The 24,349-nt window shown below is 39.8% G+C and overlaps 2 protein-coding genes across 2 annotated transcripts; one reads left to right on the forward strand and one right to left on the reverse strand.

The window, feature by feature from the left end:
• Positions 1 to 1,223: 1,223 nt before the first annotated feature.
• Positions 1,224 to 20,046, reverse strand: eys (eyes shut). Its single transcript, XM_074084952.1, has 21 exons — positions 19,743 to 20,046; positions 17,139 to 17,287; positions 16,003 to 16,233; positions 15,610 to 15,723; positions 15,312 to 15,480; positions 14,063 to 14,873; positions 13,659 to 13,972; positions 13,152 to 13,341; positions 12,912 to 13,063; positions 12,366 to 12,502; positions 11,764 to 12,012; positions 11,085 to 11,258; positions 10,218 to 10,431; positions 9,595 to 9,752; positions 8,574 to 8,774; positions 7,839 to 8,024; positions 7,286 to 7,414; positions 5,804 to 6,049; positions 4,153 to 4,325; positions 3,518 to 3,809; positions 1,224 to 3,306 (listed from the first exon to the last, which is right to left on the reverse strand). Exons 1-21 carry the CDS (start codon positions 19,871 to 19,873, stop codon positions 3,137 to 3,139), a joined length of 4,590 nt encoding a protein of 1,529 aa, XP_073941053.1. The 5' UTR covers positions 19,874 to 20,046; the 3' UTR covers positions 1,224 to 3,136.
• A 692-nt stretch (positions 20,047 to 20,738) lies between these two features.
• Positions 20,739 to 24,331, forward strand: LOC141426473 (MKRN2 opposite strand protein). The gene is made up of 4 exons (XM_074085399.1): positions 20,739 to 21,075; positions 21,158 to 21,235; positions 21,349 to 21,556; positions 21,646 to 24,331. Exons 1-4 carry the CDS (start codon positions 20,951 to 20,953, stop codon positions 21,877 to 21,879), a joined length of 645 nt encoding a protein of 214 aa, XP_073941500.1. The 5' UTR covers positions 20,739 to 20,950; the 3' UTR covers positions 21,880 to 24,331.
• The last annotated feature ends 18 nt before the right edge of the window (positions 24,332 to 24,349 follow it).

Genomic DNA, 24,349 nt, shown 5'->3' on the forward strand with positions numbered 1-24,349 from the left:
TACTGCTAATTGTTTGTTACAGTATTAGAGAAAAATTTAAGCTTTTTCACTATGATATCTTCTTTACGATGATTTTCTTGTAGATAAGCGAAATATATCTTTTATTGTATTCAGTCGTTCAGAAACGTTAGAATAAACACATTTTATGGGATTTACAAGTTTATACTTCGATGTTTCTTAGTATGATTGTTCGCTACCTATTTGATGTTATCAAAAATTTAAAGTTCTCTATGGGATAGTTGCCTAATCTATTCTTATACATGACAAAATGTTAAGTGTCTGTGTGTTGCATATATGCTGATCCAACCGCAACCGTTGTATGTACGATGTATACCATGACGCACCAATAGGCTAATATATATAATATATATCGTAAATATATAATATTTACCTCTTCTGTGATTAGCGTATCTTTTCTTGTTATATCTTCGTTATTGTTATCCGATACATTCCTGTACTATACTTTCACCGTCATGTAGCGAAGTCTGCGGGAGGGTATATTCACTTCGTGCCTCGTTTTGTAAGGCATTGTTTGGAAGTGTAAGCACAGCTTACATTATAAAATATTAATTTTTGAAATGTTTATCATAATAGTGTGCAATTAACTATTTATTTATTCTTTATCGCTTAATATAATATTTATTTTTAGAAATTATATCGAGTTTCGACATAGTGTGGTCTACTTACGAAGGGAGGAATCGATGTTCCTAAATAAGTTAACGTAATGCACAAGACTTGGGTTTCAAGCTAAATTATGTACTGCAGACATGCATTCCAAGTTTATTCCACATGTAAATAGGCCTAATGAATTCTACGACTTGTATGATTGTACATCTCGCTTTAAATGAAATGTAAATAAATCAAATGTTATGAATTACGAGCTTCGTGTAAGGGCATGTTTAGGTATTGAACATGTATGCCAATGGAAATTACTACACTGTATTGATACTAAACGTTTTAAAATAAAATATATTTAATGAAATAATGGGGATAACATCTCATATTGTATTTGTGTTTGAATTAGGAACTTATAACGAAATGTATATGTTTATAATATAATATTTGATGAAGTTATGTATACAATTTATTAAACATGAATATTATCAATAAAACTATATTTTGTGTACAACAAATGTTTAATTTTTTTCTAATAATTCACCACTGTAAAAAAACATAAAATTTTGGTCTCCTTTTCAGTAAATTGTTCACTATATTATATTACTTACTAGTTAGTAGAGCTGGCTGCTATTTCCTTCTATATGATTTGTACATGTTTTATATTGATAGGGATAAAAGTTCAGATAAATAGTCATCAGTCTCGGGCGGACTTGCAGACCTGGACCCTTTTCCATGCCCCGCCAATTTAGTTTTTTATTTTATATTGTTTACTTATGAATGATAAATTTAAAACCCGGCCAAAAGCGTGTCGGACACGCCCAGGACGCTCCATTTTAATGTAAATTTGCACTTTAAAGTTCAATATTTCGCAAACAGATCACTGAATAGAAAAATCGTCTTAGCAAACCCCCAAGACCTATCCAACGATACCCCACACTATTGGGTTAGTCGAGAAAAAAAATCACCCACACTTTACGTCTGTGGGAGGTACCCTAAAAAAATTTTTTTTAGTTTTTTTGAAATTACAGCTTTCTAGTACTAACGGTCTCAGAGCTTAGCCGCGGACAGACAGACAGACGGACAGACATGGCGAAACTATAGGGTTCCTAGTTGACTACGAAACCCTAAAAACGACTTCAAGTGATTTTGTACCATATTGTAAATTAAGTAAGGTCGAATATTTGTGTATATTTATGTGGTCAATATATGTATGTACTATGCCTAGCAAAGGGAGTACTTAATCCCGAATTAACTGTTAACGCAGGGTTAAGTTAAGTAGTCTCAAAATGTATGGAACTGTCATCCTTAACCACTTATTGACGATTTAATTTTTTAACCCTGTGGGCTCAGCAAGTGGCCCTAAGAATAGGTACAGATGAACAAATAATTTAGCACATTTTTTTCTGTTTTTGGAACATTGCCATTTGACAACTCAGGGCTACATGGTGCCAGACGTGTTCTTTGGTATAATTTTCAATATTAATAAATTAATCGTGTCTGCCACGTGAACAGATCATATAGAAATCTTAGCAGCCGGTTCCGAACTAAACGAGCATTTCTATAAATAATATCATAATTTATTACAATTAGCACTTAAATGACTAATTATGATATTACAAAGAAGGGTAAGACACTCTTGGCCCTATTCGAAGACTAGAACATTTTGTACTTTAATGAGTATTGGATATCATTCTACTCTACTATTTCTCCACTCGTCACAGCACACGTATCTAACAAAAGTACATACATGTCATCGGCAGATAGAGTTCAATCACTACAAAGTAAGTGAATCCAATCGGAGCGTCCATTTGGTCAGTCCAAAATTACATACACACCATACCCCATACTCCACACGTGGTGGTGGTTGGTTTTAGGTCATAGAGATATTTTTTGCTTTTAAGTATATGTAGGACTATATTTGTATATACGGAACTATCGCCGTATTTAAATATTACGTCCCGTGGGTACTTGTCTCGTTTACCTATATCAAGTTTTTCAATATACACGTAGTAGTAATAAGTCCTGTAATTAGTCTGAGCCTTACTCACTAACGTTACTGACCACAGAATTTAAATCATCTTAATGTTTGTGAAAGTTGGGACTTGATGCATACAATAAACACACAGAAGGTGTTCAAAAACCTTGCTTATCGTAATGAAGTTTAACTAGCTTCGTCTTGATACGTTTACATTCTTGATAGAAAATTATCCTTGTAGACTGTATATTGATTATGACAGGGCTCACTTTATTCTTTTGTTTTCTTTCCGCGCTGCTGCTTTCCAATTTTATTAGTGGCCAATTGCTAGACAGCGTATATAGGTATACAAACTCTTTATTTAAACTTTGTACATGCGTCGTCTACAATCTTATTCATCCATATGTTACATTAACTGAATAAACACATATGGACACATTACTCCCCCTTTAAATAATGGCAGTGAGAATTTCAGGAGTTACCTACTTACATAATCATTGATAAAAAAAAACAATCTTGTCATCCTTACACAGGCTCCTGTCTTTAAGCTGAGGCGGAAGGAAATAATTGGCACGATTTAACATTTTCACTGTATACTTCGTTGAAGCTAGTGAAATAGGAGTCCTCCTTTGTAGCTATGTGGTCTATGCATCCCTTGAAATTATATGGAAACACTCGTTTTGTTACTGCACTATCCTCTTCGTTAATACCACCTGTAATGAGTAAAAACGGTTTTGAAAATACTCTAAATAATGATAATCAAAGGATTGGTCTGTGAGCAGATTGGTCCAACATCACATGGGCGTAAAGTGGCAAAGCATTGTGAAATAGTGATAAAGATATGTAGGGAAAATCTTACGCATTAGCAGTGAAAAATTACAATATGAACATCTGGTCATAAGGACCAATAATTTAGCTCCCTACCTATAAATAAATCCACTTCATCATAATCGGAGTCTGTCCATCCAGGCTCTTCAGCTGCCACGAGGTTCTGATCCACTGTGATGGACAGGTTCGTCTTCTCTAATCTTAATATCATGGTGTGCCATTCTCCGTCAGCCAGGAAGCCTGCTCTTGGCACCAATTTAGACTGGACTGGGGTTGGTTTGGGGAGTTTCCATTGTTTTTCTGTCACGGTCTGTGTGGTCTCGTCAGGGATAGACCAAGCTACCTTTAGGTAGCCGTTCTCTATTCCGATACCTAGAAACTTCGATCCCTGTAAGAGTAGGTACACATATTTAAATTCAAATTATTCTATAAAAATATGACAGTAAGATTGCTAAATGTATTTTTTTTTACGATTGGACTTAGTATTTTATTGGATTTATTTATTTGTGACAGGCAAGGTCTGTCTATTTTCAGTAACTACTTAATTTAAAATCAGAAAGTAATAAACGGGGAAGTTGAAACGGGGGGTTAGTCTTTAAATTTAGTTTAAGCTTGACAGTTCCATATATTTTCACACTGCTGAACTGAGGTATAGGTAAGTACAGATTAAATTTCTTCTAGCTAGTGGCCATAAGTACCTATCACATTTGCAGCGAAAGCTCATAACTTACCATGATAACAGAGAGCAGCAGTCCCATCGGTTCGGCGGTGGTGAAATTAAGCGCGACGTAGTCCGGTGCCGCGGCGGCAGTGCCTAGTCTCTGCTGACTGGCGGGCTGCGCCGTCCTACGGCCTAGCGCCAGCAGGGAATCACCGGAGAACTGTGGAATGGTCACGTTCACCTCTGGCGAGAATAAAGGTTTCTGTTAGTAGTGGTGACCATTAATGCGCAGAAATACAAAACAAGTATAGCGTGAAACTGAGCAATGCGCGAGGTGAGCGGGGCTGGCATCAAAAACCAATTTAATTTTCATCCAAGTAGGTAAAGAAGGGGAAACGCCTAATGTGAAGGAATCACAGCTGTAAATCGAAATCCTAACGTAAGGTGCGTTGCCAGCCCTAAACTTCTTTTGCTCAATATGTATGAATTAAAAGCATTAGGTACAGTGGTACAGTTATGGGCTCGAAAAAAATGTTAAATTAAGAACCTCACACTGACAGTAAGAGTTAGCGACCACTAGTGTATTGGAGAAATTATTCGTCCTGTTGAATGTTGCTTTAAGTAAACGAAAATCTACAATAATAAAATATTTGTTTTTTGTATTTTTTGTATCAAAAATAATACGTAAGATTTCGTCACTACTTTTAAAAACCGGCCAAGAGCGTGTCGGACACGCCCAAGATAGGGTTCCGTAGCCATTAGGAAAAAAAATCAAGTAATGTTATGTGCGTTATAACACAATTAAAACACTTACTACAGTCTTAAAATCTATTACCAGAAAAAGAGCGTATCTTCACGGCACTTACGTCCTTTTGTTGAGAAGCGCAGTTTTTCGGCAATAACTCAAAAACGTTATATCCGATCATGTTGAAACCAATTTTCATTGAAAGTATTTATTAAGCGTTGCCTTTCCATATTTTTTGCATATTTTTTGGACAAACGGTTTACAAGATAGAGGGGGGTGAGGGGGACACAATTTTTGCTACTTTGGGAGCAATTATTTCCGGAAATCTTCACTTAACCAACAAACCTTTTGAGAAACCTTAATATCTTTTCAAAAGAGCTGTCGAACTATGTGCCACACGTTGATGCGAGTAAAAAAATTTTTTTTCAATTTCTGTTACGTGTATGGAGTGCCCCCCCTATATATATTTATTTTTGTAATTTAACTACAAAACTAAATAGCAGCTTTGACAAGACATCTGTACTCCACATTTCATTGATATACATCTTGTAGTTTTCGAGTAAAATGCCTGTGACATACGGACGGACGGACAGACAGACGGACTTGACGAAACTATTAGGGTTCCGTTTTTGCCATTTTGGCTCCGGAACCCTAAAAAGCTCGTACCTCAAAACAGATAATTTTTGTAAGCGATACCATAGGCGTACAGTGGGTCAATTTCAGGGTAGGCAGCTGGTAGTTTACGTCTGCAGTAGCACACTACCCTCTTGCAGCAAGGTAGGCAACACCTTACCCACGCTACCCCGATCGAGAGTTCATCTCGTCCGCTGCAAAGGTTGCCCCTCTCAGCGGCGGCATACGCCGACCACGAATATAGTCGGGGCTGGGTTAGAAGCCGGGTGGCCTCATTGATGTCAAGTCCGGTGTTCTTCTTTCAGCTGCCTACCAGCAAAGCACGCAATAGTTTTATACTGACTGAGCTGGCAGTCCTCCCCGGCGTGCGCGGCGGCGCAGACGCAGCGGTCCCGGCGGCAGCGGCCGGCGGGCGCGCGGCAGCGGGCGGGCGCGCACGCGGCGTGGCGGCGGCAGCGCGCGCCCCCCGCGCCCCCCGCGCCCCCCGTGCACCGGCAGCGCGCTCGCCCGCGCTCCACCAAGCACGAAGCGCCGCCGCACGCCTCCGCGCCGCACGCCGTGCCGTCGCAGTCCTCGAGGTTCTGCCCCTCTGGCGACACACGCAGACAAGATGCCTTATTATCTAACGCAGAGATTTCCAAACTATTTCAGGCAAGAGACCCCTTTTCCAATACTTTAAGAATCCCATCTCTAGTTTTTTCCTATAAATACAAAATAGGTACTTGGGCATTTTCACTTTAATTTCAGAATTTGGTAATTCTGTGTTTTCCTTACTCAAAATAACGAGCACTGCTCTGGTCCAAGAAAAAAACTGGCCAAGAGCGTGTCGGACACGCCCGAAATAGGGTTCCGTAGCCATTACGAAAAAATAAGTAATATTTTTCTAAGGATTTCGTATTTTATACGGAATCTTCCATAGTTTAGGTATATTTTATACCTTAGGCTGCTATTTACTCTTTAACTACTAATAATTCTCAAGCAAACTTAACCGTTATAGTTTTCCTTGAAAGTTTGATATACTTACTACTTACCATTCTGAATTTTTTCAATTTTTTCCACCATTTTTTTTGGGTTTAGATTTTAGAGGGGGGGGGACGCTCGATTTTAATGAAAATTTGCACTTTAAAGTTGAATATTTCGCAAACAAATCGTTGAATCGAAAAATATAATAATAATGGTTTTAAAAGACCTATCCAACGATACCCCACACTATAGGGTTGGATGAGAAAAAAAAATGTTTTAGTTTTTTATTGTACCATTTTATCGGCATATTTTGTCGGCAGCTTTCTAGCATTGATAGTCCCTGAGCAAAGCCACGGACGGACGGACAGATAGACAGACAGACAGACAGACATGGCGAAACTATAAGGGTTCCGTTTTTGCCATTTTGGCTCCGGAACCCTAAAAAGCACAGTTTTCCATAAAATTTTCATGTGTCCATTTCGTACCTACCCGACCCATGAAACTGTATGAAAAAAAAACATAAAACTGACAAAAGAATTAGGGACACTTTTTCTTCGTCCAAATCAATAGTGCTCATGATTCTGTCAGGAAAACCCAGAATTACCTAATGCTGAAAAAAAATGCGCCATTTAAAGTGATAATTCCTTTATGTCGACTCCTGGTAAACCGAGCCCAGGGGGTTGATATCAACTATGTACTTTGAGAAACCCTAATCTAACGTACCTACCTATTCCAAGTCAGAATCATCTTCACCACTCCTTTCTAAGCTATAGGGTTAGGTTTTGGAGGCAAAGGACGACGGTGTAAGTAGTATTCACGTGCGTTTTAAACAATACGAATATACTTCATGTCTTCGACTTACCAACAATATTCTCAGGTTCGAGTGGCAAAAGAATGTTGTTAATGTGAAGGTTTCTGATGCAGCCAGTGAATGGTTCGGGCGGACCAGACATCACGTCGAATGGGAGCGTCGACAAATCTTCGGCGCCACCTGAAATAGAACGCAGATCGTTTTCTTAATTTCTAAAATAAGGCTTAAACACGATTACTGCATTTTCCAAGAGACAAGAACAAACTACTTGTAGATCTTTTCTTCGCCCTTGAAAACCGTCAGATACCTACTTATCAAAAAACAATGTACGTACTTAATAAAGCCCTTTCAGAGATTGCCGAAAGAAATAAATAAAATTACACAAGAATTGCTCTTTTATCGGACAGCGAAGACTGATTCAAAATGTCCTAGTGTTTTCCAGGAAATAACAGGAAAGTGGTCGAAAAATGGTTTTACTTATACCTATTGTGAAACCACGGTTTACATAGTACAAACAAACATACGAAACATACGAACGTTGCAAGTTAAGCAGAAGCTTGGGGGTTAAAATAAAAAGGCTCGAGTCTTTGAGCACTGAACTGACCCAGCAGAACAGCAGCGGTGCTGTGCGTATGCGGATAGGCGTGCGCTAGCATAGCCTCGGTGCTGAGGGCGCCATCCGCCCACACGTACAGGCGGCTGCCGTAGCGGCCCGCCTTCACGCTGTGCCACTGCCCCAGAGACACCACCACGCCGCTCCGGACTAGCGACGTCACGCCCGACAGACGATCTGGAAGCGGGAAAAATTTAGGATGGTAGCTGGTAGGGCCTTCTGCAAGGTCCTAACTAATAACGTCCTGGATTCCAACACGTCCTTTATTAGAACTACCAATGTAAATAATCTTAGCCGAAATTGCCGCGCGTATTATTTACAAAATTTAAAATAACACAAACGACCGAAGAATCAGGACTCAAGGTTAAATAAAGTAGGTAGAATGTTCAACAAGGGATTAAAACAAGCCATAATGACACGAGATGGCATTATGGTTATTTAGTCTCGCGTTAAACTCTCTAGGTACTATATTCACTTTGAATGCGAGGAAAAAAACAATGTTCTGTTCAAAATTCAAATAAAAAAAATGGATTGCGCGGTTTTTTCTCTTCTTTTATTGTTTATGAAGTGGCGCTTTAAATGCTTGCATATTTAGCCAACAGACCCAGTCGCAGATTCCAGACTCCTTTCGGAAGACTATGGGGAGTTGGGGAGCGTATCGGCTTGACATACGCTTCTAGGCACAGCTGTGAATGTAGCTACTACACGTTCGTTGGTAACAAGTACCTGTCCACCGGTATTCCAACACGCCGCCCTGCAGCGACAGCGTGGTGTAGAAGTGCGGCGTATCAAGGAACGCGATAAGCCCGCGCTCCTTCTCGGGCTTGATCTCTGCTTCTAGCGACAGGCTGACGCTGGTCACGGGCTGCGGCCGCAGACGCGCGAAGGAACGCGTGCCCAAGAACAGCACATCCGTCGGCACCAAGTCTGGAAAACAAAGCCAATGGTGTTCAGCTAGGTCTGCTTAAATTTTCCTACGCATTTAAACGGCTCAACTCCAAGTTATAAGTCGGGAATGACCTGATTCCGGTTCCGGTTCTTTTAAAAGACCTTCTTCCGGAGCGAGTGTGTTTATATTATCATGACGAAGGCGCACCCCGAGTAGCTCGAACTGCGACAAAACTTGCCGCAAGAGGCTGATTTGAAGAGAGGAACAGAAGGTAGAGTGCGATGAGTCCCGAGTCCCGACCAAACTCAAACCCTAAAACTCTCCACATCTTTTTTTAATATTACTTAATTAATTAATTTAGCCAGAAATAATATCGCTCTAGACATCTTCGAGAGATCCTCCTCCTTCTTTGTCGTCGATTAAAATACTTCAGAGTAAAGAGCGAATACCAGCGATTTAAATTATCGCATCAACGCCACGCCAGCCCTAACTTCTGTGTTGTGGTATAGTGGCTGACTTTTAGCGCCCTTCGCTTGCCAACTAGGCGCCTAAAGCTGCGCTTCCACTGTATCGGAATCGGAGCGTACGGAGCCGGGACGGATTTGTTGCTTAGTACCTATAAGTAGATGTCTATGGCGCAAAAATGCCGCACTAAAGGACACGCAGTACCATATAAATCTATACAAAGCAACAAATCCGTCCACACCGTACGGCTCGAATCCGATGCATGCAGTGGATGCGCAGCCTAAAGCAACCAGTCCACTTGTTACATCCTCAGGCCGACTCTACACATTGTTGATAGCGAACTTCCTCATAGTCGGCATTTAACTCTGAAACCCATTAGGTACATATTCTGACCTGTGTCACAGTCGGGGCCAGTCTTCCCGTAGGGGCAGTCACATTGCGCGCGGTCGCCCGTGACGAGGCACTTGCCGCGGCACCGCGTCAGCGCCGCGTCGCAGGGGCCGCGCGGAGACGCGCACGTCGCGCCGAACCAGCCCTCCGAACAGATGCAACTGGGGTAACACAGTGAGCTTGTCAGTAACTAAATTAAGTAAGGGGGGGGGGTACAATAGACAGATCTCTCTCCAGGCGGATGTTTTGCATGGGGACCGAACTCCGAGGAGCGTCGGAAGTCGTACATATTACGAGTACATATATGCGTCCGAGTTGAGAAATTTCGATGGCATTAGGAGTTGTTACATAGGTTTACTGTTGCTGAAAACGTTGAAGATCAGTACGCTACCTACGTGGACTACGCAGAAAGTTATAAGGTACTTCTTGTTTGCATTTAAGTACACTCTCTCAAAAGATCAACTTTTTTTCAGAAGTTTGGTGGGTGGTAGCAGCTTCAGCAAAGACCGTCCAGATCGGTACCACAACCATTATCTTACTCGCTAATCTTGCTCTTGAAAGTAATTGTATTGGGGATGACACTTAGGAACTGAACATTAATTTCGTAAAAAAAATTAGGCACTCACCCATACGTGGCTGGCGAATGTATACAGACCCCCCTGGGCGCATTGCACGACTTGGCGGCGCACTGCGCGACACCGCACTGGCCGACGCCGCGGCCGCCGACCGCCTTGCCGGAGCCGATGGCCTGGCCGCTCACCTCCCACACGCAGCCGCGCCAGCCGCTGTGCAGCGGTAAGTCGTGCGGCAGGTCCCGGAACCCGGGGGAGGGGTGACCACCTGGAGAATTATATCGGGATCTAAATTGTAGGAAGGTACTAAACTCAGCGTGTGATTTAAAACAAAAATGACCCTATAGTAGATGAGGAGGGTCGAAGTTATCTGTTCGTCCATCGTTTTAGAAATTAAATAGTTAAGTAGATAACAGTTGTTTATGTTGGTTAATACCTTTGAATATTTTTCTGAGGCGAATTATAAAAAAGGGCGGACGTCTTTTGACGGAGGCGAGCTTCAGCCACAAAGAAGAACCTGCTCCTTCGACCCGTCAGCATGCCCTCGGTACCGCTCTGCTTTCATAGTAGAACATGAGGGCGTCATAGCCAACGTTAGGACACGTAACCCCGGCTGGCCACTTTGGTGGCTACGAAGAGTATACCTCTATATCTATAAATAATCCGGCACCAGCAGGGGAGGGCGCGGAGCCGACCCTGCATTGCATGGTGTCGACGAGCCCCATCCCGGGGCACCTAGTGAGTGTCGCAATGTCACTTTATTCTCCCGTGGCGTCTCACAATGGCAACGATAACTCGTGTGGATTTTAATGGGTGGAGTGGTATCCCCTTCGTGGGCGAGCCCCACATATACGCTCTGTTTCCCCGAACAGAGCTGGATGCATAAGGCGCATTTTTTACACTATACAAAAAGGCACTTACCGATGTAAACGTAAGGCATGACTGTCATCTTGGTGTCGTGCGCGGGCGCGTTGCCGGAGACGTTGTGCCGCCCGTCGACGCTGAGGCCGGCGCTGCGGCCGCGCCGCCACGCGCGCACCGCGTGCCCGCCGCGTCGCCCGCCCAGCGCACGTGCCGTGAATACGCGCCGTGGACCTACCACACGATACATATATAGTATTGTATAGTCGACCGAGAAAATCCTAACCTAACCTACGTAACGGTATGTCCGTTACGTAGGTCAGGTTAGGTTAGGTTGTAGGCACCACGGCAACTTTAAAGACTTTTGTCATTTTATAAATCAATTTGACATTCAGTCTTATTACATTTTCTGTTAAAAATAGGAACTGCCATAAAAAAAGTTAATGTTATGGCGTATTCTGGCGTATCCCCCTCCCCTCAGATCTTTTCGTGACACAGCTGAGTGGCAGCCATTTTAGCTGGTAGAGGGATATATATCACCTAATAAACATTTACAATCATTTTGGCTGCATTACATAGAACTTTCTAGATCTAGTCTTTTCTAATAATTCAAACACACAGCGGCGTCATGTATACTTACTCATTATTACCTTAGAAATAAGGGCAAGACACTACCAACTAATGGGACATAATGTGGGAATTCTAGTATCCATTAATTATCGATTAATTGAGAACTTACCACCGCCCATATTCCACGTCAGCATGACATATCCCTTCACAAAGGTCAAGGCCAGGTGATGGCTGTGCGAGTCATGGCGGCCGCTCTGACCAACGAATGCCAACAGCGCGATTTGGTCCATGTCCGTTGTCTGGAAGCGTAGGCGCAGGTCGAACCGATCGCCGCTGCCCATTTGTGACAAGGGGTAGATTATGTACGAAGAAATTTCGCTGCTGATTGGAGCAAGGGATGGACGGGTTATTTCCACATCTGAGAACAAAATATATCAAGTAAAAATTCCGAGGTCAACTAAGTAATCGTCAACATGAAATAACTTGAATTTATCTCTAACATAAGTAAGTAATATTTTTGACAAAAAATTCAACTTAAAGTTTGGCTTTACGCACGCAGTCACATTTGGATTTTCTAACGAGTACAGTCATCAGCACCAATATCTGACACAACAAGCGTGCATAAATATCTGAGACTCTATTTCTAGGGCCGGAAGGACGTGTCAGATATTTTAGCACGCTCCGCTGTAGCAGATATTAATGCTGGTGACTGTACCTACTTACTAATGCCAATGGTAGTTAAATGTGGTTATTGAAGAAGCAAGTACTGACTATATTCGCAGAAGATGCCATGTTTCCCGAAGGGGCAGAGGCAGAGGAAACCGCTGCCCGGATGCTTGACGCAGCTGCCGCCAGAGTGACACGGGTTGTGAGAGCACACTGAAGTGTTGCAGTGTTCGCCAATCCACCTATACAAGGACAATTCGGTAAGGTAGCCTTTGACCAACAATTATTTTAGGTCGAGCAATTATTTTAATTTCTCATGGAAATGACTAAAATTTACATCAGTTACCTACATAAAGAACAACACCACAACGTGCAACATGCGTTCAGTCAATATTGAGGTTGAGATTTCGGAACGCCTGCATCCTATTTCCTAGAGAATATCGGAATAAGAAATAGCCCATGTGTTGTTTCTAAAAACCAGTGTGCTGATGTGTTGCCAGCATAGATAGAGATTAAGATAGGATCTCATGTATTGGCAATTTCACCAGCTGTCTTATTTACTCTTCACGCCGGAAAATAGCAGAGAAAACAAATTAACGTGTCTAAAACTACTAATCATTTTTTCGTGACATTTGTTGACGTGGTTCTTACCCATTAGTACAAGAGCAGGTGTAGCTCCCGCCTTGATCACTGCAGGTTCCTCCATTAAGGCAAGGTCCGGACAAACAGGCCAACGACGCACATTCTGTTACCTCGCTGGCATCAACGGCTCCTCCAAATACTTCGAGTTTTTCATCGTTCACCTGTAAATAAAGGCTCTTTGTGAAAATCTACGATAGGTGAAAACTGAATACTATTAAGTACTTTGCTTGAATAGGTCTGAATACATACCATCAAGTCCCAAATACACCCAATGAACGGCATATTCTCAGTATCGTTAACATTGGGCATGTTGCCGAAGTACAGCATAGTGTCATTGTTAAGGGTGGAAATGCGGGCTACCTGCCCTCCGCTCATGGCCACTGTATCATTGAGGCGAAGTGTCGCGTTGCAGTGCTGCTCGGGAGGAAACAAGTCTAACCTGCAAGGACGACGCAGGAATAATCTTCTTTGGAGATTTAGCTTTGATAATAAGGGATTTTTTTAGAAGCATATTGAATATGTAGCCGGGACGTGTTTAGTCTGAGTAAATAAAGATAAACGAATCCCATAAAACATTAACTGAAGCACAATCTTTCGCATTTACATACATATGTATTTCTAAAAATCTAGAATTAACAAAAGCAAAAAAGGTAGCTTGATTACTAACGGAAAGTAAAACAATTTGCAACAATTATTTTAATATAATTCTTACAAGTATATAGGCACAAGAAGCTACAGCTTTCCATTATTAATTACCTTGCCTCAATTTTCATGGGGTATCCCTTATTCACATAAGTTTTCAGCTCGCTTAGCAGCATTGTTTGATACCCACAAGAGAACTTAAATTTCAAAAGACCAGAATTCATATATAACTGTACATAAACTCCTTTTGCTATATCTACATGCATAAGCTGACCATCCGTTATTAAAGTCTTGGAGTTAAATTCGATATTTATTGACGTTGTGTTTCGCAATCTATGAGCGACATAGGATTTTCCACTGAATGCAGCTGACGTGATAAAGATTTTATCCTCGCAAAATCTACCCGCATAGTTGAAGGGACAATGACACTGAAAATAGATACACATTTCAAAATGGATAATAAAACTGCCGATACCTCATGATAATAAAGAAATATGTACATGTTGTAATGCGCGTACCTTTATACCTTGAGGAGTATTAACACAAGTCCCGAAATTATTACACACTGACTCGCTGCATTCCGATTGATCGGTTGTATATTCAAACGTAGTATTATCCAATATTGTAGTTAATTCAACTACTTCAGTAGTTGAAATGTCTGACGGTGTCACTAGCTCAGTTATGGGATGATCAGTAGGAGTGTCAGTGAACATTCTTCCTGTAGTCGTATCCATTTTAGGAGTCGTTGTTGCATCTGATATGATTTCAGTAACAGAAGATGTAGTAGCTTCAGGTAATGTGGCTAGATCTGTGATTTCCTTTGCTGTTGTTACATCACTTGTAGCTATTATTGAAACTTCAGTTGCACTGACGCCGCCATCAACAAAATTGCCTGCAGTAGTAGTTTCAGTTATCAAATCACTAGGTTCGGAAGTTTCCTTAATTTCAGTCGCCGCCGTAGCATACATTTCAGTTTCCGTTGTCTCATATACAGTTTCAAAAGTGGCCTCTTCTGAAGCTAATGTAGTAATATCAAAACTTAAAGAAGTTTTTTCATTATCTACCGATGTAATTTCAACTGGAAATGTTACACTGGTTACATTATATTCTACATAATTAGTCGTTGGAATGAAATCGGTAGTAGTGTCAGTAAACATATCGGCAGTAATCATTAATGTAGAATCAGGTATTGGAGTTGGGCTAATATATTCGCAGTCGTAGGTGTCATCGTCTTGAATGAGACATTCGCACAGCGAGCCTGTGAGTCGCGGAGGGCAGGAACAGGTAAAGTTATCTACACCATCGATGCAGGTTCCTCCGTTCATACATCTGAAATGATTCAAGTGATTAATCACAATCAGAATTAAGTATTCTGTTTACGGAAACACCCAAATAATTTAGGTGCCCTCGTTTGATATATTCAGCATTTAGGAATACTTAAGCGTCTACCATACAGTTGATAAACAGTTAAGAGCCGACGTACTAACAGAGGTCATCTGTTTAAAATGCAGGGTGGTAGAAGCTTCAAAAACTCATGAAGAGATTACTTTCATGGTTGACCAAATGTCAATTAAAATGTTTAAACGAGTTCTTGATGCTACTTATAACTCAATCAATATGATCTCCGTTAATCGGATCGTTAGAACTGCTACATGGCAAATAATTATGAAAGATGAAAACTCGTAGTGCTTTACATAATAGGTGGGTAATTTCATAGAATAATTCATTGAAAAATCCACCTACGTTTAGCTGAGCTACGTAACCCACCTAGGTCCAAGCAAGCATTCATCGTACTGCAGCTCGCACCGCTCTCCGTGGTAATCCGGTACACAGTAACACACCCTGAAGCCGTCTTCTATGACACATAGAGCATTGTTACTGCAAGAGTTTTCGTCGCAGAACTCTATTTGTACTTCGCAGCTTTTTCCTGTGAACCCTGGTGATTACAAAATTCATACATAATTAACTCCACCTACCTACCTATATAAATTAAAAATATAAAATGCACAGCCTAGGATTATTTGCTTTATATTTGAAAACAAAACGCCGTAACTATCATCCTTACCATAAGTGCACGCGCACATGTAGTCAGCGTGCACGTCAATGCACACGCCGCCATTCTGGCACGGGTTCGACTCGCATTCGTCTATCTGCTGCTCACATTTGGGTCCCGCCCAACCTGAAGGAAAACATTTTTATAATACCTACCTAGCTTTGGCTAGCACTACTACGAACATAGGCATTTCTGGCTTAGCTTCTTCAGTTGTGATACCTACCCAGTTAGCGCAAAAAGAAGAGATGGGATGGGTGGGATGGGGTACATAAAGGTAAAACATCTGACGAAAGTTAAGCGTTGTTTGAAATAAATATTAACAGCGAAATGCTGACGATTATGTGACCTTTGCAGTCATTCTTTTCTCGTAACCAAATATGAACCTGAACAAGCCAGGTTCCTTACCTGCCAAGCATTTGCAGTAAAACTTAAAGCCAGGTCCCTCGATACAGTGTCCCCCGTTGTAGCAGCGAGCCTCCTCGGTGGAGTTGCAGACGGCTACGTCCAGTTCGCAGTGCTCGCCGGCGAAGCCAGGCACGCACGAGCATATGTAGCCGTTGTCCATGTCGATGCAAGTGCCGTTGTTGAGGCAAGGATTGGACTCGCATTCGTTGTAGTTGGTTTCGCAATTGTCACCTGAAAGTTGGGTAAGATTGAGCTGTGGGAAACTTGTACGAGTGCTTTAAAATTATCAAAATATTGAAACGTGTCGTAAGTAGTAAGATTCCTATTGCGGGATCCCATTAAAACTAACAAGCTGACTCTTCCAGAGATGAGCTGAGAGTTAAGGTTTTTTTTATATCGAGCTATGAAAAAAAAATGATTGTAAGCATAAAAATGATTTTGAATAAATACTTATTATTGCTTAGAAGTATTATGTTGACTATGGCATTCTTTTTATAATAAGTGTTATTAAAATGCCATGAAAATTATTAAGAAGGAAATAACTTGTTCCAGTAACAGCATTTGGTGCTAGACAATGAGGAAGTGTGCCTGGTTCGCACTTCAATGATAACGAATGCGCTCCTGAACGTGAAACGATATATCAAGGTATTTAGGTATTAAGTTAATGAACTAAAAGAATTTCCTTGCTCACCCGCGACCTTACGATAGCTAAGCTTATGCAAAATATGCGTGTTCATGCAGTTCCTCCACCTCCACATTATAAGAACACACACAAATCGCACAAACCCATCTATCACCACCACCACACTACACTGACGCGTTTCGAACTCAACCAGAGCTCATCTTCAGAGTGACACAACCGTACACCATGCTACCAGTTGTTAGACTTGAGTTTGAGTTGAGTTGTCTAACAACTGGTAGCATGGTTAGCAGGTTTGTGTGATTTGTGTGTTCTTATTATATAGTGTGGAGGTGGAGGAACTGCATGAACACGCATATTTTGCATAAGCTTAGCTATCGTAAGGTCGCGGGTGAGCAAGGAAATTCTTTTAGTTCGTTGATATGGCCCTCCGCAAAGTAACGCCTGATTCAATAAATTATTAAGTTAATTTTTTTTTTATAGAGTTACGTCTCACCAATGAAGCCATCAGGACACGAGCAGTTGTAAGAAGCGATACCGTCGAGGCATGTGCCCCCATTGAGGCAAGGAGAAGACCAGCATTCGTCCCAGTTGGTCTGGCACTGGACTCCCGTGTACCCATCCACGCAATAACAGGAGTATGTGCTGATGGTGAGGATATCAAAACGGTAATTAAACATCCTGGGACATATTAAAAACAATGGGGGCTATCGCGTATGAATTCGCCACTAGAGGCGCTAGTGTAGCGTGAGGTCTCCGAAATGTCAAATCTCATAGTTTTTGGGTGAGCTACGCGGGTTTATTTATAATTAGAATAAATTTGTGAATATTTTGCAATATCTGAAATTAATTATAGCAAATATGCGTTCCGGGGCAATGAATGTCTGTGTTTTTAGACAGTTTTGTCTTTCGGAAACCTTTGTTCTCCCTTTTTTCCGAACAAAACGGGGACTATGCAACACTGTGGTATGCTCGATATTTTTATGGTACGGTTTTAAGGTGTATTAAATATGATTTTAATCTAAACTTTGTTTTCACGCCCGTAATAACAGACTTTGAAAGCCATACTTAAAAACCTCACGCTACAGTGCGCCATCTAGTGAGACAAAAAACGATAGCCCTCATTGACATAGTCCCAAATTAAACAAAGCGGACGTGCAGCCGGGTTTTTTACTCGGTAATCTGGCACTGTCTGGGCCCTCCCTACCCTGTCGTCGATTTTTCCACAAATTATTTACTTAACACAAATCTATTCGCACAGCCGCTAAAAGGTTAAAAAAGATGTTTTTGAGTCATAAATCCTCTCCTATATATACCGGCGAATGTAGGTAATAAATATCTTTACCAAGTGGGATGTGAAAATTGAGACTGTTGCTAGGGCACGGTTTTATATGTTTGTGAGGTATGGATGAGACTTGTCTCAAATTGAAAGCGTAGCTGTCACTAAAAACAGGCCAAGGGCAAGTTAAATTCTCGGTTGCGAACACTGTATAATTATCGTCTTCTATATAAAAAATGCCAAGTGCGAGTCGGACTTGCGCACCGAGGGTTCCGTACAAATTTGTAGGTAGGTATTTATGAATATTCAGTGTTAGAAGAGACCCGTAGGTATCTTTTGATTGAGTTAACTTAGAAATTACATTTTTTCACAGTTTCAAGGGACTGAGTTGAGAGTTGAGTAGGTAAGTATGTGGTTTTAAATTTTAACTCCACGCGTTCCTGAGACAAAGGGTCTTGAGAGATAGACGTACGGACGGACGGATAACAAAGAGATCCTATAAGGGTTCCGTTTTTTATTTTTGAGGTACGGAACCCTAAAAATGAAATCCTGTTTCCCTTGGTCACGCACGCAATAACGTAGGAACGATGTTATCAATTTCATCTATCTATATTTTTTTAGGTTTTGTAATACTTTGTAGAAGGTTCTTACGGAAAAAAATACGAAAGTTGCTTATGCAGAAAAGTAGAAAAAATATTTATTGAAGAGACTTTTCTAACCTTAGCGAGTTAAATTAGGTATAACGTAGGTACCGCTAGTATTAAAGACATGAGGCGCGTTTTTTTTTAGATGCAACGTTAGTGAATTTCACGGTTCTTCTTTAGGAATCCATCCCAGCCTATATACGTCCCACTGCTAGGCACAGGCCTCCTCTCAGAACAAGGGGGCTTGGGCCATAGTTCCCACACGGGCCCAGTGCGGATTGGGAACTTAACACGCACCATTGAATTGCTTCGCAGGTTTGTGCAGGTTTCCTCACGATGTTTTCCTTCACCGCAAAGCTCGTGGTAAATTTCAAATGTAATTCCGCACATGCATGAATTTCGAAAAACCCAGAGGTGCGAGCCGAGGTTTGAACCCACTACCCTCTGCTTGAGAGGCGATAAGTAGGTCAAACCACTAGGCCACCACGGCTTCACGGCTTCTTTAGGAATGCCCATGTTAATTTTGGGGAATCCCGGATTTTTTAATGAAATTTGGTATGTAGATAGAACACAGGCTACTTTTTATACCAAAATTTCAACGTGATTGGGATGAAATCCCCAAATTTCTACCGCTCTAGGATTAGAGACGTAAAATTTGATGCAGGTTTTTAATATGTACCTATACCTACATAGAACTTTAATGAATGAAATACCTATACGATGCAATTTTTAAGTGTTCCCACGAGAATTTTGTGAAATCCCAAAATTTCGCGGGCAAAGGCTAGCAAAATCTCAGGAAACACAACTTTATTGTATGGTGTCCACTTTCCTTTTTGTCCTACCTAATTTAAAATAATACCTACCTATATAATGACACGATCTCTTATTTTTTTAGATTATAGCTTCAAAGCCTTCAAAGTTTTAGATGCTTGCTTATCCCTTGTGACAGACCCCCACACCGAGAGAAATTAGGGATCCGTTTTGAATCTATGACTACAGAAACCCAATAGAAATAACGCTGTTGCGATCTAATAAATATTCCATTCAGCAAAATCTGTCTAGGGTGTAGCAAATTAATCTACAATTTTATTATAATTAAGATTTCAAAGTTAACTTATGGGATAAAAAAATGTACCGCGAATAACATTGTTTCGTGACAAACTTGAACCCCACTTACCTATTGACATCGTCGATACAAATCCCGTGCAAGCACGGATTGCCCAGGCAGGCGATACCACCAGTCACCAACTGTGTGGTAGCGAGCAGGAGCCACGCAACTTGCAACGCCCTACCCGGAACTCCAAACATTTTTCCCTTCCTTCAAACTGCGCTGAGCGACATTGTCCACAAGTTACAAAACCTTTCACAATAGACAATTAACTAAACGACATGTCCTACTTAATTAAGGTAAGTTGCACTTAAGATATTAACTAATTTAATTTATTAACAAGAACTCTTAACTGGGTCTCGCGCGGGTGTGGTTAGCGATGTAGCCATAGCGACCGGTAAACACACAATGGTTGTTGCCTTCATTCAACTCAATTATTGATAAAATTTCAACAATATGTGTCACGGTTCATAAACTACCAGTAATCTCATTACTATTCACGTGTTTGGATGAAATAATAATTATAATAAATTGTAAAATTTTGTTAAGTTCCGATAAGCAATGAAAATGCTCCAAGTAATATGATTTTAACGTTAAATAGAGGCATATTGATTTAAAATAATTAATTTAATCTTCGAATTTTAGTTTATAATGCACAAAGTTCAATAGTAAAAGGAGTAAAAGAAAGTAAAAGTAGACAGGAAAATACTGCAAGAACTTCGGATGTTTCAAATTTCCCGCGAATTGATTTTTTTTTATTCAATGCACGATTCTAGCCAATAGACGTGCGGTTTACATGATTCAACCAATAAAATTGAAATGTCGCGCGCATAGACTATACCTTAGTTTTTTATTTTTATGACACTCGAGCGAAAAGAGACCGAATTGAAATAATTTATAGAATAAAACTGTATAACATCCTTTTCCCCACAATTATCTATCATTTTTAACAAGTTTTTACCCGACTGCCCGAAGGAGGGTTATGTTTTTAACTATCCATTTTTTTAAATTAATGACTTGATGACGTTTATTGATTTAACAAAATGTCAAACTAATGAAGTTTTGTTGTTCTCTGTGGTTGATAATGACAGAAAGGAAAAGTGCAAAATGTGAATTGTGGGAAAGTGTTACATTCAGTGTTTTGCTTCCTTGATTATTTAATCGGCTATAATTTATAGTTTTGTGTTGCTGAAGCGTGCTTTGCTTCTTAACGTTCGAATCGAAACCATAAGTAATCAGGGTTTCATTGAAAATACTCTTACATTCATTGTTGAAAAATGGATCCGGGGATCCTTTGTTTCCACCATTGTGATCACAAAGTATTTTGCACTATTATTCCGGAACAATGCCCGGTGTGTGATCAAAAATTAGACAGATATGACTACAATTTATTACCATTCAGGTAAGGTGTCTAAAAATTCTTGTATCTGATAAAATCGATGTCTAATTGGAATCCGTTGCTAAGCACCAATTTTCTATTTCAGGGTACCATATCCTTTCGTTAAAGCCTCCCAACACCCCCGGGCAATAGTGATGAAACCCACTCATGGAGACTTTCTCAAGTAAGTGAAGAATTAATTCTTCTTTGTGTATCAGTGTCAATTTTAATTCAAGGGTAGTTAATATGAGTCACTGATTTCCGTTGAACGTTGCTTACGTAGCCGTTATTTTTCAGCGATTATTATAACTCCAAAGACTTGCATATAGGGGTCACAAACTCGCATGGGTGTGTCATAGAGTTTAGTGAAGGAGGTATTCAGGGTGTGGATACATTGACTAAGAAATGGAGTACTTGTGATTCAAGCTCAGACTGGGACCAGTGCTTGCTTCTAGAGCAGTTTGATGAGCTGTGGAATGAGATATGGGATGGTGTGCTTTTAAAGGTATTTTTAGTTTGTTGGTCCTACCTATATTATTATTATATATGTATATTATTAATAAAAGCACTAAATGTTCGTTTTTCCTCTCCTAGGTGAGCCTCAGTCCGCTCTGGGAAGCAGACAGATACAATGAAGAGAGACACAACTGCTTTACGTTTGTGCTGGCCTTCCTAAGGACTCTCGACTGTGGAGAGCTCTCAGAGAAAGCACGTGACCCAAAGCTTTTCTGCAAACAGTATGTGGTGCCGAGAACCTCTGCTGCAGGGAAGTATATATCACTCTACAGACAGCTGAAGAGGCAGGATTACTTCATACAGAGCCAATGATACCACGGCAATTTCTAAACTCATTATTTAAACTTTATATTATACTCCGTATTAACTGTGATGTTAAATGTTTAGGTATGAAATATTTGAAATTGCGGTGCATTTAAGTTAGACCAAATCATATTTATAATTTGTTTTATGTGCTTTATTTTCTTGCCCTTTTTGTTAAGGTATTTCCTATTATTTATATTTTTTGCATACCCGTGGGGTAACTTGCACTACAATTCTCTGAAGAGAAATTGGCAGATTCAGCACAATTACTTGACCATTATTTGCCTAGATAGATAGGTGTATCTTAAGAATTGATGTAGGTTGTGCCTGATGGGAACCTCTACTGCCCAGGACTTTCGTAAGTCTTACTCGAAGGAGACCGGCATCCAGCCAAGTTCATAATAAGATCTGTGATAAATTATTATAATGTTTTAGCAAACAAAATTTTGTTTAAAATAATGAAACAATACTTCTTTTGTTTAAAAATGAAATATCACACAACTAATGCTTTATTTAAATTTATTGCCTAGTCTTTTGTTTTATTGTAACACTAAGTGCAAAGGTTTTATGAATTTCCATTTTGCAGGCAGTGTGAATCATGCAACATGACAAATAATGTCAAATGAGACATGATTTATTTTTCCTTGTGTTAATTCAATTTCCTTATAATTTCTGTCACAAGGCTGAATCTCAAGAACTGTAATAGATAATCAGCTGAAATTTTTACATATCTAATTATGTATTTTTTTAGTCACTCCAAAAATATATAAAATGTAATAAATTTCAAAATAAGGGAGGTGCACATACACAAAACATTTTTGCTTTAAAAATTAAAACTTCACTTTGTAACATCTGACAGCAGCTCAACTTTATGAACTTAAACAGGTTGTTAATTTGATTGTTCGCAATTTTGTAGTGTATATTATAATATAGGGTGCCCTTGAGCATTGCAAGAGATTTTATGTTTGGTCTTGACTGTATCAAACCCTTGGTGTGCGATTGCCACTCACACTGCTGGTTTTTTTTATTTACTTTTTATACTCCCAGATGCAGTCATCTTCAGAGTATGTTATAATATAACTATAACAAAGAACTTACAGTGTGTGCTATAAAGGAATCAATAAAATGTAGTGTTACATTTTTTATGGATATAATGCTCATTAGATGTGCATGCACTATGCTTAAGTATTCATATTATGAATGTATGTCTGTGTGTAGCATCTTGAATTATCTTCCACTATCATTACTTACTTCATTCGACAATACCATATTCAAGTAGTTATATATATATTGATGTAATGTAGTAGATATTCAACAGAATTTAAGTAAATTTAATTTAATATACATAACAAAGTGCATACAATGAATATGAAACTGCTTGCATTTAGAAAACGATTTGAAAGTTGAAACTAATTATAATTGTTACCTACCAACGAAAATATAGGTACATAAGTTTCTTTGTGGATGGCTGAAAGTGATCTGTGCTCTACGATACATTAAGCTTGTCCAAATAGTATAGGTGTGTGTGAGTAGGAATGTGAATATCATTGCATATCTTTATCTTGTCTGCAGTAGCGTAGCTCAGTGGGTGTGCCGGCACACCCTGGTTTATCAACCTGAGGGGTGTCATTCTTGTCATTTTTAAAACGCCATAAATTTATTAAGGTGGGTGACTGACCTTTACACCTACTTATGACTTAGCGAACTAAAGTGTATTTGTTCGTATCTAGTTACGTCTTTTCGGATATAAGCTACAAAAGAAATTTGAATAAAATACAATATTCAGATAGCTGAAAAACCTTAAAATTTTAATCGGATGACAACTTTCGCACCTGTAATCGAGTACAGTCGAGTTCATAAACTTGTGAGCAAAAACTTGATCAAAAATATCTGATCACGTTTCTACACCGCGCCGTTAACAATAGAATCGTGTTCAGATATTTTTGATCAAATTTTAATTTAATTTTATGAACTCGACTTTACCAATCGGCTTGTTGTCTAACGCGCGCATGACCGTAATTACTACCACCATTAATAATTGTCAAATGGTATAAAGATAGTCGTGAATGTGATGGTGAATTGTAATTGTAGATTGTAGCATGACCTCAGTTCTTACACGTCGGCTATAGGTAGGTAGAGATTGTTAAAATTTCTTATACCTAAATTAACTTTATAAACAAAAGAACTATAACGCAATCGGTTCTTGAGGTTAATATTATAATAACAGACCATCTGTCAGTCATAATGCAGTAGATCTAAAAGATCATTAATTGATTGACGCCCTTGCTAGCTACGCTGCTGATTATATAATTTATAGTAGCCATAACTATAATGTCCATTAAAATGTATTATTTAATTCCTACCTTTTTAATAAAAATACTCTAAATTTATATGCGGACTGGATCTCAAACACAAAATTTCTAGGTGCTACATTTTTGAAATAAAGGATTTGTTAAAAATATATTCGTATTTGTTTTAG

Source organism: Choristoneura fumiferana, chromosome 3, assembly GCF_025370935.1.
Source record: "Choristoneura fumiferana chromosome 3, NRCan_CFum_1, whole genome shotgun sequence".
Classification (NCBI taxonomy): Eukaryota; Metazoa; Arthropoda; class Insecta; order Lepidoptera; family Tortricidae; genus Choristoneura; species Choristoneura fumiferana.